We start from the raw sequence: 14,339 nt of genomic DNA on the forward strand, positions 1-14,339 counted from the left end.
TGGTTAACTATTTAACTAACTTTTTTGACTCATAACATATGCTCCTGCTACAGGTTATTATCTCACTTTATTCCTAGTTATATGTACATATTTACCTCGTACCGCTTCACGTCCACTCTGTACTGGTACCTCATGTATAAAGCCAAGTTATCGTTACTCATTGTGTATTTATTACGTGTTTCACTTTTCTATTATTTCTCTATTTTCTTTCTCTGCATTGTAGGGAAGGGCCCGTAAGTAAGCATTTCACTGTTAGTCTACACCTGTTGTTTACGAAGCATGTGATGAATACAATTCGATTTGATCCCCTTTGTCTATCTCTCTTTTGTCATGTACATTAGTGACTAATGTACATGACAAAAGAGAGATAGACTAAGACAATTCAGTATTCTGTTATTACTGGATTATAGTATTCTACACTTTTGTCTGAATTTGAGTGTTTGGATTCTGTGTTCTCTCCTGCTTCTGATCCCTGGGTTACTGAATGTGGCTTCTCTGTGTGTTCTAGATTGCTGCAAGGACACTTGGAGACCTAGTCCGTAAGCTGGGAGAGAAGATCCTCCCAGAGATCATTCCTATCCTGGAGGAGGGTCTGCGCTCAGATAAGAGTGATGAGAGGCAGGGCGTGTGCATCGGTCTGAGTGAGATCATGAAGTCCACCAGCAGGGACGCGGTCAGTACCTCAACACATACCTGGTCACTTTTTTATTAATTAATTATTTAACCTGGAAGTCCCTTGAGATGAGTATACAGTTTGAGGAAACCTTTTTAAACGCCTTATACATAGCAGGGTTGTGTTGTGACCTGATCCCATGGTAGAGAAGCAAGGTCACAATGCGTATATGTTTCCAGGTGCTGATATTCTCTGAGTCCCTGGTCCCCACGGTGAGGAAGGCTCTGTGTGACCCCCTGGAGGAGGTACGAGAGGCTGCAGCCAAAACCTTTGAGCAGCTCCACGCCACCATCGGTCACCAGGCCCTGGACGACATCCTGCCTGCCCTGCTCAAACAGTTGGTGAGACACACACTCGCATACAAACACACATGAATCCACTTTACCGCTAACATTCCTCTGTATCCACGCATTTTGTTCAGTAATACTCACTCCCCTGTCCCTCTGGAGAGGACAGAGGACCCACCATGGAACAGAAAATAGAGTGATGTTAATGTTTCTGTGTGCAGGATGATGAGGAGACTGCAGAGTTTGCTCTGGACGGTCTGAAACAGGTGATGGCAGTGAAGAGTCGCTCTGTGCTGCCCTACCTAGTGCCGAAGGTGAGCTGTCCAAACATTATACACAACTGACAATGGTTCATCTCAATAATAATTGTATTTGATTATATACCACTTTTCCTGATGCTTAAATGTTTTTAAAGTCTTTTATAGTTTGTGTAGTTCTGCGTATGAATGCTCTCCTCTCCCCTGTCAGCTCACTGCTCCTCCAGTGAACACGCGCGTGCTGGCCTTCCTATCTGCTGTGGCTGGAGACGCTCTGACGCGCCACCTGGGGGTCATCCTGCCCGCCCTCTACTCCTCTCTGAAAGACAAGCTGGGAACAGAGGAGGGACAGCAGGTAACAACAGCATTGATGATTACAAGATGGTTATAAAGGAGTTCCAAGTGCAGGGGCACTACTTCAACTGGCGGGGGTCTTAACAGTCATCGTCTTGGGATAATATTACAGTGGTTCTTAGTGGGCGGTTGTGGTCCGTAGATGATAGGTTTGTCCCCAGGTTTATATTACCCGCCGCGCCTCTCTTTCAGGAGCTGGCCAGCTGCCAGGCAGTGATCCTGTCTGTGGAAGATGAGGTGGGTCAGCGTATCATCATCGAGGACTTGCTAGAGGCCACCAGGTCACCGGATGCCGGTCTCAGACAGGCAGCCGCCACCATCCTCAACGGATACTTCTCCCGCACCCGCCTGGATTACAGTGCCCACACACGCAACCTGCTGTCAGGCCTCATCCGCCTGCTCAACGACTCCAACCCTGAGGTCCTGGTGCAGAGCTGGGACGCCATCAACTCCATCACCAAGGTTAGCAGTTGGCACCAAGAGCATTACAGGGACTGGGAATGGGTTTGTCTGGGTTTACTGAAGTCATACAGTCGTGTTGTGGATCGTTATGCAGCATTGATTTCATAGATAACCAATGGCCACTAGGTACTCTGGTTAACTAACATAGTACAGTGGCAAGAAAAAGTATGTGAACCCTTTAGAATGACCTGGATTTCTGCATAAATTGGTCATACAATTTGATCTGATCTTCATCTAAGTCACAACGATAAACAAACACAGTCTGCTTAATCTAATAACACACAAACAATTATACGTTTTCATCTCTTTATTGAACATACCGTGTAAACATTCACAGTGTAGGGTGGAAAAAGTATGTGAACCCTTGGATTTAATGACAGGTTGATCCTCCTTTGGCAGCAATAACCTCAACCAAATGTTTTCTGTCAGGTTGAGGTCAGGACTCTGACTGGGCCATTCCAGAAAGCATATTTTCTTCTGTTGAAGCCATTCTGTTGTTGATTTATTTCTGTGTTTTGGGTCGTTGTCCTGTTGCGTCACCCAACTTCTGTTGCGCTTCAATTGGCGGACAGATAGCCTAACATTCTCCTACAAAATGTCTTTGTAACTTGGGAATTCATTTTTCTGTGGATGATAGCAAGCTGTCCAGGCCCTGAGGCAGCAAAGCAGCCCCAAACCATGATGCTCCCTCCACCATACTTTACAGTTGGGATGAGGTTTTGATGTTGGTGTGCCTTTTTTTTCTCCACACATAGTGTTGTGTGTTTCTTCCAAACAACACAACTTTATGTTTCATGTATACACAGAATACTTTGCCAGTAGTGCTGTGGAACATCCAGGTGCTCTTTTGCGAACTTCAGACGTGCAGCAATGTTTGTTTTGGACAGCAATGGGTTCTTCCGGGGTGTCTTCCCATGAACACCATTCTTATTTAGTGTTTTACGTATTGTAGATTTCTGTAAGTCTTTAGCTGACACTCTAGGACTCTTCTTAACCTCATTGAGCATTCTGCTCTGTATTCTTGCAGTCATCTTTGCACGACGGCCACTCTTAGGGAGAGTAGCAACAGTGCTGAACTTTCTCCATTTATAGACAATTTGTCTTACCGTGGACTGATGAACATCAAGGCTTTTAGAGATACTTTTGTAACCCTTTACAGCTTTATGCAAGTCAACAATTCTGAGATCTCTTTTGTTCGAGGCATGGTTCACATCAGGCAATGCTTCTTGTGAAATGCAAACTCAAATTTTATGAGTGTTTTTTATAGGGCAGGGCATTTCTAACCAACATTTCCAATCTTGTCTTATTGATTGGACTCTAGGTTAGCTGACTCCTGACTCCAATTAGCTTTTGGAGAAGTCATTAGTCTAGGTGGTTCACATACTTTTTCCAACCTACACTGTGAATGTATAAATTATGTATTCAATATAGACATAACATTTGTGTTATTAGTTTAAGCACACTGTTTGTCCATTGTTGTGACTTGGATCAAGATCAGATAAAAAATGATGACATATTTATGCAGAAATCCAGGTAATTCCAAAGGGTTCACATACTTTTTCTTGCCACTGTATGTATCGATGTGTGAGGTAATGTTAAACTGTAGCTTGTTTTTGTAGAAACTGGACGCTGGCAGCCAGCTGGCTCTGATTGACGACCTGCACAGAGACATCCGGTCAGTGGCAGTAGACGTCAAGGGTCAGCACCTGCCTGGGTTCTGTCTTCCAAAAAAGGTAGGCCTCTCTCTCCTCTAGACATGTACAGTCACATCCTCAAGCTGACTAGTTTTGATGTATCTTTCGGCTCTCTCCTCTCCTCTAATTCTCTCTTCTCCTCCTCTTTCCCTCTTCCCCAGGGTGTGACCTGCATCCTGCCAGTGTTGAGGGAAGGAGTGTTGACAGGCAGTCCTGAGCAGAAAGAGGAGGCGGCCAAAGCGCTGGGAGGAGTCATCAAGCTGACCTCCTCTGAGGCTCTCCGACCGTCTGTGGTCAACATCACTGGACCGCTCATCCGTATTCTGGGAGACCGCTTTGCCTGGAGTGTGAAGACCTCTCTGCTAGAGACACTCACCCTGCTGCTGGCCAAGGTCAGTGTCTGCTGCTGATTCTGAGGTTAAAGGTTTCGTTCGGTAAGCACAAAATGGGAGACAGGAAAAACATTTTGAAATGTGGTTAATACATGAAATAATCCAAAAATAAGAATATATATTTTTTTCAACGTTTTCCTATTTTGTGCCTACTAAACACAATCCTGTTGTTTCCTCCCTGCTGGAAGAATGGTTGGTATCTTGCTCTGGTCCTGACCCTGTTGCTCTGCCCCTGTCTCCAGGTAGGCATAGCCCTGAAGCCCTTCCTGCCCCAGCTCCAGACCACCTTCCTGAAGGCTCTGCAGGACTCCAGCCGGGCGGTCAGGCTGAAGGCTGCTGAGGCCCTGGGCCAGCTGGTCTCCATCCACAGCAAGGTGGACCCCCTATTTACAGAGCAGCTCTCTGCCATCCACAATGCTGAGGACTCAGGAGTCAGGTATGCAAAACCAGGGAATTCTGGGTAACTGAGAAACACAATGTGAAGAGTAGTGATCAGTTCCATATAGGATTCTTCTCATTTAGGATTTTTGGGGGATTGATTAGATTCAATCAAGCAGCCTAGTGTTTTGCTCCCTTTTTTCAGGGAGACCATGCTACAAGCCTTACGATTCGTCATCCAGGGAGCAGGGTCAAAGGTTGAACCAGCCATCAGGAAAAACATCACCACCACCTTGCTGAGTATGCTGGGTCATGATGAGGTATGTCTACGAGCAGATACACTGACTAAAGCATGTATGAATGCAACAGATGTTTTTAAGGCAGTTAAGGCAGTCTCTCAATGGTAATTGCTGGAATTGATTATACAACTATTTCAGTTTAATCTTGCTAGCTAAATATATTGTAGACCTGCAATACTGAACCTGGCATAAGCATTTCGCTACACCCGCAATAACATCTGCTAAACACGTGTATGTGACCAATAAGATTTGATAAGGACATATTCAGCTCCATGTTTCAATGAAAGGATCTTTCAGAGTGCAATGTTTCGTTTTACCTCTGATCAAACTAGACTTCCGTCAGTCAAGGCAGGATGTGGCTTAATGAAAGGGGTTTTAGGCCTCCTTATCAGCCAGTGTGTATGAAAGCCTTATATAGAATCATTTAGTTCTAACTTTGTGTGTGTGTGTAGGATGCTACACGCATGTCCTCAGCAGGTTGTTTAGGAGAGCTGTGTGCCTTCCTGTCTGAAGAGGATCTGAGGAGTGTGTTGCTTCAGCATGTCCTGGGTAAGAATTTACACTGTCACACCATACTCTTCGCCAACGCACAACCCTTTATATAGCACAAACATTCACACTTATGATAAAAGGTATTCACACATTGAATTAACACTTTATAATTTCTAACACTTAACTCTTGACTATCAAGACTATAATGTGGTAAGGAAAGACTTTTGTTTAATCTATGAAAATGTTTCCCGTTCTTCACCTAGCTGACATATCAGGCGTGGACTGGATGGTGCGTCATGGTCGCAGTATGACTCTTGCCATCGCAGTCAAGTCTGCCCCTGAGCAGCTGTGTGTGGAGGAGTACAGTTCAACCGTGACTGAGGCCATCCTGGCCAGTGCCACCGCAGACAGGGTAGGAACTTCATACATCTGGTCAGATCTAAGTGGATACCGCTCCCTTTAGTTTACTCATTCTGTTCACCCAGACCGTGGAAGGATTGGCTCGTCAAGCACTTTCCCTTGCCAAACCATACATCTTTCTCCTCTCTGACTGCGCACTGTTGTCTCCCCCAGATCCCCGTAGCTACCAGTGGGATCAGAGCCATGGGCTACCTGATGAGACATCATCTCAGAACCGAGGAAGGAGGTGGCTCATCACAGCGCATCATCACACAGTTTGTCAAGGTGAGGCAGGGGGGTACTTTCTCAGGAGTAATCTGTTACGTCACTTTTTCCCCCCCCATTTACAAAATGAATGTTTCTCAAATCAAGCACTGAAGTGGGTATATTGTTAAGTGTGCCTTGAATTCTAAATATAATCACAGTGTCACCAGCAAAGCACCATCACCTCCATGCTTCACGGTGGGAACCATACATGCGGAGATCATTTGTTCACCTACTCTGCGTCTCACAAAGACACAGAGTTTGGAACGAAAAATCTCAAATTTGGACTCTTCAAACCAAAGGACAGATTTCCACCGTTCTGATGTCCAATACTTGTTTTTTGGCACAAGCAAGTCTCTTCTTCTTATTGGTGTCCTTTAGTAGTGGTTTCTTTGCAGCAATTTGACCATGAAGGCCTGATTCACGCAGTCTCCTCAATTATGTTGAGATGTGTCTGTTACTTGAACTCTAAAGCATTTTATTTGGGATGCAATTTCTGTGGCTGGTAACTCTAATCAACTTCTCCAGAAGAGGTAACTCTGGGTCTTCCTTTCCTGTGATGGTCCTCATGAGAGCCAGTTTCATTATAGTGCTTGATGGTTTTTGCGACTGCACTTGAAGAAACGCTCAATGTTCTTGACATTTTCCGGATTGACTGACCAAATAATGATGGACTGTCGTTTCCCTGCTTATTTGAGCTGTTCTTTCCATAATATGGACTTGGTCTTTTACCAAATAGGGCCATCTTCTGTATACCACCCCTACCTTGTCACAACACAACTGATTGATTGGCTCAAACGCATTAAAAAGGAAAGAAATTCCACAAATTAACTTTTAACAAGGCACACCTGTTAATTGAAATGCATTCCATGTGACTACCTCATGAAGCTGGTTGAGAGAATGCCTAGAGTGCGCAAAGCTGTCAAGGCAAAGGGTAGCTACTTTGAAGAATCTCAAATATAAAATATATTTTGATTTAACACTTTTTTGGTTACTACATGATTCCATGTGTTATTTCATAGTTTTGATGTCTTCACTATTATAGTACAAATGAAGAAAAACCCTGGAATGAGTAGGTGTGTCCAAACTTTGGACTGGTGCTGTACATAAGACATTTTTTAAATATTTTTTTATCAAACACACTTGGTTACACACCTGTCCTTCACTAAGAAAGGTGCAAAAATAGAAATAAGCTGAACTATTTACAAATGGTGTTCGTTTTACATCCCAGGTGTAGATGATTAGATTTCACTTCCACCGTAGCTTATGCATGTCATTTTTATTTGATTTATTTCACCTTTATTTAACCAGGTAGGCCAGTTGAGAACACGTTCTTATTTACAACTGCGACCTGGCCAAGATAAAGCAAAGCAGTGTGACAAAAACAACACAGAGTTACACATGGGATAAACAGACGTACAATCAATAACACAATAGAAAAATCTATATACATTGTGTGCAAATGTAGTAAGATTAGGGAGGTAAGGCAATAAATAAGTTGTGATAGTCTTTGAAGCAGTCCCCCTCTGCCAGGAAACAAAAAGCAAACTGGCCTTTCGTATAGAAGATCTGGCATTTAACCCTTTTTTCCGCCTGAGTATTTTGTGCAATTCTTGCAGTTCATCCTTTTGTCTTTTGGTATGTGTGTTGGATAGTGGCGCTCACCTTGAGTGGGGTGTCTTGTGATGGTTGCTTTGGGCCCCCAATTCAGCCATTTCCAACACACCAGCTGCTCTCAGAAGGCCAACTAGGAGAGAGGGGTTTGACCTTTTGCTTTGGCCATCTACTTGTGGAGAGTGAAAGCATTTACTGTAGCAATGTCCATAAAGTGGTAAAAAAAAAAAGTATTATACCACTTCCTGGTCTTGTTGAGGACCTGGTAGTATCCTATCAGAGCATCAGATAGGTTGACCCCCCCCCCCCCCTATGCTGGCATTGTAGTTCTTCACAGGAATGGGGACATTCTTCCCTTTTCACCCTCCTTGAGACATGGTCGTTATTGAATGCCTTATGCTGTGTGGTGAGCATGGTTACTTCCCTAGTGTCCTTCCATTTCACAAAAAGCAGCTTGTTAGTCCTGATCCAACCTATGGTCCCCACTCCGCTGTCTTTGTCATGTCGTTTACCTTGGTCTTGGGGAAACCGATTCTGTTAGGACGAATAGTGCCACAAGCCCCTATTTTGTTTTTCAAGAGGTCTATGAAAAGTGGATGTAGAACCATCAGACGGGTGATTGACATAGCAGGGGGAGGTGGGGGGCACTTGCTGGGGAAGGGTTGCTCTCAAACGTCATCAAAATCCTCTGCATCCTCCACTCTGAAGTACAGTTGACTAAATTTACAAAATTACATTACTGTAAAGTAAAAACACCAGTGACTCACATAGGTGTAATGCACACCCACAATGCAAACAGTAACACTTAAGAGAGAAAGGCAGAGGTGTCAACCACAAATGAACCATGGGCATGAGAGTGCAGTGGCTTCAAGTTACAAGATGGCACTTAGAACAGCAAACAGTGAACTAATATGAAACAGACAATAACTACTTTGGAATTATATAACATTGAAATGACTTATGTAGGCCTATGTAAACTAAATCCAAAGCACAAAAAGCAGACAACTTATAAAAAATGAAATGCATATAGTAAATTAGCTATATAAAGTAGAGGTCGACCGACTAATCAGCATTTCAAGTTTTCATAACAATCGGTAATCAGCATTTTTGGACGCCGATTACATTGCACTCCACGAGGAGACTGCATGGCAGGCTGACCACCTGTTATGTGAGTGCAGCAAGGAGCCAAGGTAAGTTGCTAGCTAGCATTAAACTTATCTTATAAAAAACAATCACTAGTTAACTACACATGGTTGATGATATTACTAGTTTAACTAGCTTGTCCTGCGTTGCAAATAATCAATGTGGTGCCTGTTAATTTATCGAATCACATTCGACTTCGCCAAACGGGTGATGATTTAACAAGCGCATTCGCGAAAAAAGCACTGTCGTTGCACCAATGTACCTAACCAAGAACATCAATGCCTTTCTTAAAATCAATACACAAGTATATTTTTTAAACCTGCATATTTAGTTAAAAGAAATTCGTGTTAGCAGGCAATATTAACTAGGGACATTGTGTCACTTCTCTTGCGTTCTGTGCAAGCAGAGTCAGGGTATATGCAGCAGTTTGACCCTCCTGGCTCGTTGCAAACTGTGTGAAGACCATTTCTTCCTAACAAAGACCGTAATTAATTTGCCAGAACACACTTTCCTGTGTTTGCCAGCAGCTCTTCGCAATGCTTGAAGCACAGCGCTGTTTATGACTTTAAGCCTATCAACTCACGATATTAGGCTGGCAATACTATAGTGCCTATAAGAACATCCAATAGTCAAAGGTATATGAAGTACAAATGGTTTAGAGAGAAAGTCCTATAATTCCTATAACTACAACCTAAAACTTCTTAAGTGGGAATATTGACGACTCATGTTAAAAGGAACCACCAGCTTTCATATGTTCTCATGTTCTGAGCAAGGAACATATTAAACATTAGCTTTTTACATGGCACATATTGCACTTTTACTTTCTTCTCCAACACTGTGTTTTTGCACTATTTAAACCAAATTGAACATGTTGCATTATTTATTTGAGACTAAATTGATTTTTATTTATGTATTATATTAAGTTAAAGTAAGTGTTAATTCAGTATTGTCATAATTACAAATATATATATATTGTAACGACCCTGGGTTTATAAGCGCGGAAATCGACTCTGCCGCACGAGCATGCTTTTGCGGCACAGTCGATAGTGCGCCGGGCCTCGGGCTAGAAGGTCGAGGGTTCGAGACCTGCTCCCTGCCTGTTTCATTACAATATATATAAAAATCGGCCGATTTTTAATCGGTATCGGCGTTGAAAAATCATAATCAGTCGACCTCTAATACAAAATAATTTAAGTAATTTAATTACAGATCTAAAAGTGATCCAATCCTTCTAGAAAGCTATCTTAGTCGGCCGGGTCCAAATCCTCGTTGTCCAAATCGCTCCCCTGATCTGAGTCCGACCAGTATTTTATTCAACGCTTCTATGTCAGTATACTTATTCATAGCTGCCTTCTTTTTAGCTTCCTGTTTGATATTCTTAGTTTTTACATCCCCCCCCCTGAAGCCATATTTTATGCTAAAGGGATGATATTAAAGCGATTTTTAATCTGTTTACAATGTAATTTGCTCGGTAGCAATAGTTCGCATTACGCATAAAAGGTTCTAGGCCTTTCTTGGTCCCACACAGGTTAACTGCATATCACTGGAAAGCTTATCTCATCAGCTACAAGACTGTCAAGGTGCCATAGTAGCCAATCCCCTGTGTAATGGATGCCTACGGGCTAAGCAGGCGACCTCATATTTTTGAAGTGCAAAGATAGTCACTCAGTGGACGTTCGATGTAGACATTAAGTCATACATAATCAGATAAAATTGACAATAGATTTGTTCCTACCAACCTACGGATTCATTTCATACCCCCCCCTCAACGTTTGGTGAAAATGTTGTGTAAAATATACATTTTGACTCTGGGCTGGTGGTCAATAATGGTAGGTCACAGGCAGACAAATAAGACATCCTCATGATCTGTGGAGTCCCGGCTTTCGGTGGGTATCGACGTATTCCGTGTTTATTTAGTTTATGCTTCACGACGCTAACCGGAATGTAGGTAGCAGCCATCTTGAAATGAGGTCATCGGCTCGGCCTGCCCTTATACATTCGTATGCCCATATATGGTAGTAAGTCACAACAAATATTAAGGCACAGATCAATAGCCAAGATTATCAGCTTTCTGCAGACACCCTGCTTTTGCAGATAGGGGCTACCGTTCTCATACCAGACTGAATAGAATAAAATGCAATTTAATAGGGTCCCCAAATATGGGGACTTTACATTTAAGAGGTTTAAGCACTGTGGCTGCATGGGTATGGACATATGTAAGAAATAAGAACACTGTGACAGTGCTCCTCTGATTTGTCAGTAACCTCTCCCCTGTCATTTCCCCTACAGTGTCTCCAGAACCAGTCCAGTGACATCAGGCTGGTGTCGGAGCGGGTGCTGTGGTGGGTGTTTAAAGACGAGGCCACGCCCTCCCTGGAGCCCGCACTCATCAAGCCGCTGGTGAAGAGCCTGCTGGACAACACCAAGGACAAGAACACCAGCGTCAGAGCCCAGAGCGAACACACCATCGTCAGCCTGCTCCGACTGCGTCAGGGAGAGCAGACCATGCAAGTCAGTGACAAACACACTTGCACAAATAAACAGTCTCAATACTCATTATAAAGAAGATAATACTTGGCCTGATGGATTTGAGTTGTGCGTGCATTCACAATACAATCTGTGATGATATGTTTGTCTTTCAGAGCGTCAGTGCCATCCTTGACTCCGCTAGTAATGAGCTGCTGTCTGACTGTCACCGCCGCTCCCTGAAGAAGATCTCCAGCCTTCCAGACTCTAACGAAGAGATTGACGACACCATCCTCACGTGATGGACAGGATTTAACCCAGTTTTAAAAAATCCATACGGTTGCTCTTGTACTCAGAAAAGACCTCAACGGCAATCAAGAGAACTCAGCTGTTATGTCTAACAAATACATACATCTATGGAGAGAACCCTCACACACGCATACATCCCGAATAACTCCATGTTATCCATGGACCAAGGATGAGTATGAACACTCGCTTTCCTTCATATTCCCACTCTTTGGACAATTTCATTTCTTGTTTAAGTGGCTCTATAAACATTTATAACATTGGTTCTCTCTCACAAAGTGTAGGTAAAACTCCTGTTAGCTCACTGCATAAAGAAAGTAATTTGTGCCAATAACCTTTTGACATTTAAATGTGTATTAAATGTCCCTCTTATTTTCTTGAATTTATTTAGCGCATCACTGACACCAGTAACAAAGCAGCAATTAAATTTAGACCCCTGCTTTTCCGCTGTTTTATCCCTCTTTGGTTTTGTGTGTGAGTTGTGTGGGGAAAGCAACCAGTTATCTTTAGGATAAAGTTGATATTCTTATCAATATTACAGTTGTAAAAAGAAATCAAATAAAACTTGATTTGATAATGGTTGACAATCTGAATTAACTTGATTCTTTTTGGCACCCTGTCACTGAACTTGGCTTTTTGCCTTGATACACAAACTACACAAAATTTCAGTCAGTCCAGGGCCGGTTTCCTAAAAGCATTTTAAGGCTAAGTTAATCATTAGAATATTGTTCTAAAGATAAACTTAACCATAAGATGCTTTTGGGAAATCGGGCCCTGAGCAGGGGTGTCAAACTCCTTCCAGGGAGAGTCTTGTGTCTGCTGGTTTTTCCTTTCGATTAAGACCTAGACAACCAGGTGAGGGGAATTCCTTACAGATTAGTGACCTTCATTCATCGATCAAGCATAAGGGAGGAGTGAAAACCTGCAGACACCCAGCCCACCATGGAATGAGTTTGACACGTGGTGTAGAGTTATAGAATGGAAAAGTGCCAACCTGAAGTCAACAGCACCTTGAATCTATGAAACCGGGCCCTGGTCAAGGGTGTACGGTTATTCACCGAGGTAAAAACAGTTTCAGGTTGGATATTCACACTTTCAAACTTCAATACTTTTCAAACCACTTGAGCCACAGACTTAAAATAAATGTCATGGAAAATTTGCACAGGTCTTATTTTCATGATTTCTATATTAATTTGGTTTCCAAAGCTAATAAACATTTGGAAATGTGAACAGCATTTTGTATTCCTAGTTGAATTAGTTAGGGAGCGTAAACAAAGTACCAACTTTTTTTCACATTTGAATTTCAATAGCTCCTTGGTCATGTGACCTGACCTCAAACAAGGTTCAGAATGTACACTCAGTGGGCCTACACATTGCACACCCTTTAGTTGGTCCATTTTCATCTCGCACGTTTTACATGAATTTTTCAAACTTTCTCATTTCAATAGCTCATTGGTCATGTGACCTACTGGACTCAAACAAGGTTCAGAATGTCCACTGACTACCCTTCTATATTGCACACCCTTTAATGTGTCCTTTTTCATCTCACACGATTTTACATGAATTTTTCAAACTTTCTCATTTCAATAGCTCCTTGATCATGTGACCTACTGACCGACTAGGTTCAGAATGTACACTCAGTGGGCCTACACATTGCACACCCTTTAGTTTGTCCATTTTCATCTCACACGATTATGGTGATGCCATTTGTTTCCCTTTCTGTGATGATTTCAGCCTGCCAATTTGTTGATTTCAGTCCTATTTGATGGTAAAGTTCATACTTCCCCTTTAGGATATGAAGGGGGCCATTCAATCTTTTCATGTTGATATCTGTAGAAGTACAGGTGACCCTGAACATGTGGCAAAAGGAATTTAGAAAATTGCCTGCACAGAAGCAGAGTTAGAGCACAACCTGTAAACCCATGTTATCCTTAGGGAGAAACTCTGATCTGTCAAACTGTATAAACCGGCGGGTGCAACTAGAATAACTCTAGCTTATTCACCCTGACCTCTCCCTGATGACCCCAGTTATTTTTTGACTTCCCGGAAGACCAGGCCTTGGGGGGCGACCTGAGGCCGTCGGCCTATTTTAATAACACCCGCGGACGTCTAGTAAGGAGCCATCCATTTGCCATATGGAAATTTAAAAAATTCATGTAAAATCATGTGAGGGAAATGGACAAACTAAAGGATGTGAAATGTGTAGGCCCACTGAGTGTACATTCTGAACCGTGTTTGAGGTCAGTAGGTCACATGACCAAGGAGCTATTGAACTTCTAAAGTTGACTAAATTAATGTAAAATCGTGTGAGATGAAAATTGACAAACTAAAGGGTGTGCAATATAGAAGGGTAGTCAGTGGACATTCTGAACCTTGTTTGAGTCCAGTAGGTCACATGACCAAGTAGCTATTGAAATTTTTAAGTTTGAAAACGTCATGTAAAATCTCATGAGATGCAAATGGACAAACAAAAGGGTGTGGAATATATAAATCTTGTCAGTGGATATTCTGACAGCAGTTGAGGGTTTTAGGTCACATGACCGGAGAGCTATTGAAATTCAAAACAAAGAAAAATTGATTCAATTGAAATTGATTGTAAAATCACCTGAGATTAAAATGGACAAACAAAAGGTTGTGCTACATATAAGGCTACTCAGTGGATATTCTGAAAGTAATTTGAGGGTTGTAGATCATAAGACTAAGGAGCTATTGAAGTTTGAAACTTTAAAAAATGTATGTAAAATCTCATGAGATGTAAATGGACAAACAAAAGGGTGTGCAATGTGTAGGCCCATTAAGTGTGCATTATGAACCTTGTTTGAGGTGTGTGGGTCACATGACCAAGGTGCTATTGAATTT

At 42.4% G+C, this 14,339-nt stretch overlaps 1 protein-coding gene across 1 annotated transcript in view; it reads left to right on the forward strand.

Moving 5' to 3' along the window:
* The window catches only part of LOC139545546 (stalled ribosome sensor GCN1-like), a 36,545-nt gene extending 24,478 nt beyond the window's left edge, over positions 1 to 12,067 (forward strand). Inside the window, exons 44-57 of the mRNA XM_071353449.1 lie at positions 509 to 673; positions 853 to 1,014; positions 1,182 to 1,274; positions 1,429 to 1,572; positions 1,764 to 2,033; positions 3,653 to 3,766; positions 3,889 to 4,119; positions 4,362 to 4,555; positions 4,703 to 4,817; positions 5,249 to 5,345; positions 5,552 to 5,700; positions 5,862 to 5,972; positions 10,998 to 11,219; positions 11,351 to 12,067. Of these exons, the coding sequence (XP_071209550.1) occupies positions 509 to 673; positions 853 to 1,014; positions 1,182 to 1,274; positions 1,429 to 1,572; positions 1,764 to 2,033; positions 3,653 to 3,766; positions 3,889 to 4,119; positions 4,362 to 4,555; positions 4,703 to 4,817; positions 5,249 to 5,345; positions 5,552 to 5,700; positions 5,862 to 5,972; positions 10,998 to 11,219; positions 11,351 to 11,476 (2,193 nt within the window). The 3' untranslated portion in view covers positions 11,477 to 12,067. The remainder of the gene's footprint in view (positions 1 to 508; positions 674 to 852; positions 1,015 to 1,181; positions 1,275 to 1,428; positions 1,573 to 1,763; positions 2,034 to 3,652; positions 3,767 to 3,888; positions 4,120 to 4,361; positions 4,556 to 4,702; positions 4,818 to 5,248; positions 5,346 to 5,551; positions 5,701 to 5,861; positions 5,973 to 10,997; positions 11,220 to 11,350) is intronic.
* Positions 12,068 to 14,339: the final 2,272 nt, after the last annotated feature.

This window comes from Salvelinus alpinus, chromosome 19 (genome assembly GCF_045679555.1).
Source record: "Salvelinus alpinus chromosome 19, SLU_Salpinus.1, whole genome shotgun sequence".
Classification (NCBI taxonomy): domain Eukaryota; kingdom Metazoa; phylum Chordata; class Actinopteri; order Salmoniformes; family Salmonidae; genus Salvelinus; species Salvelinus alpinus.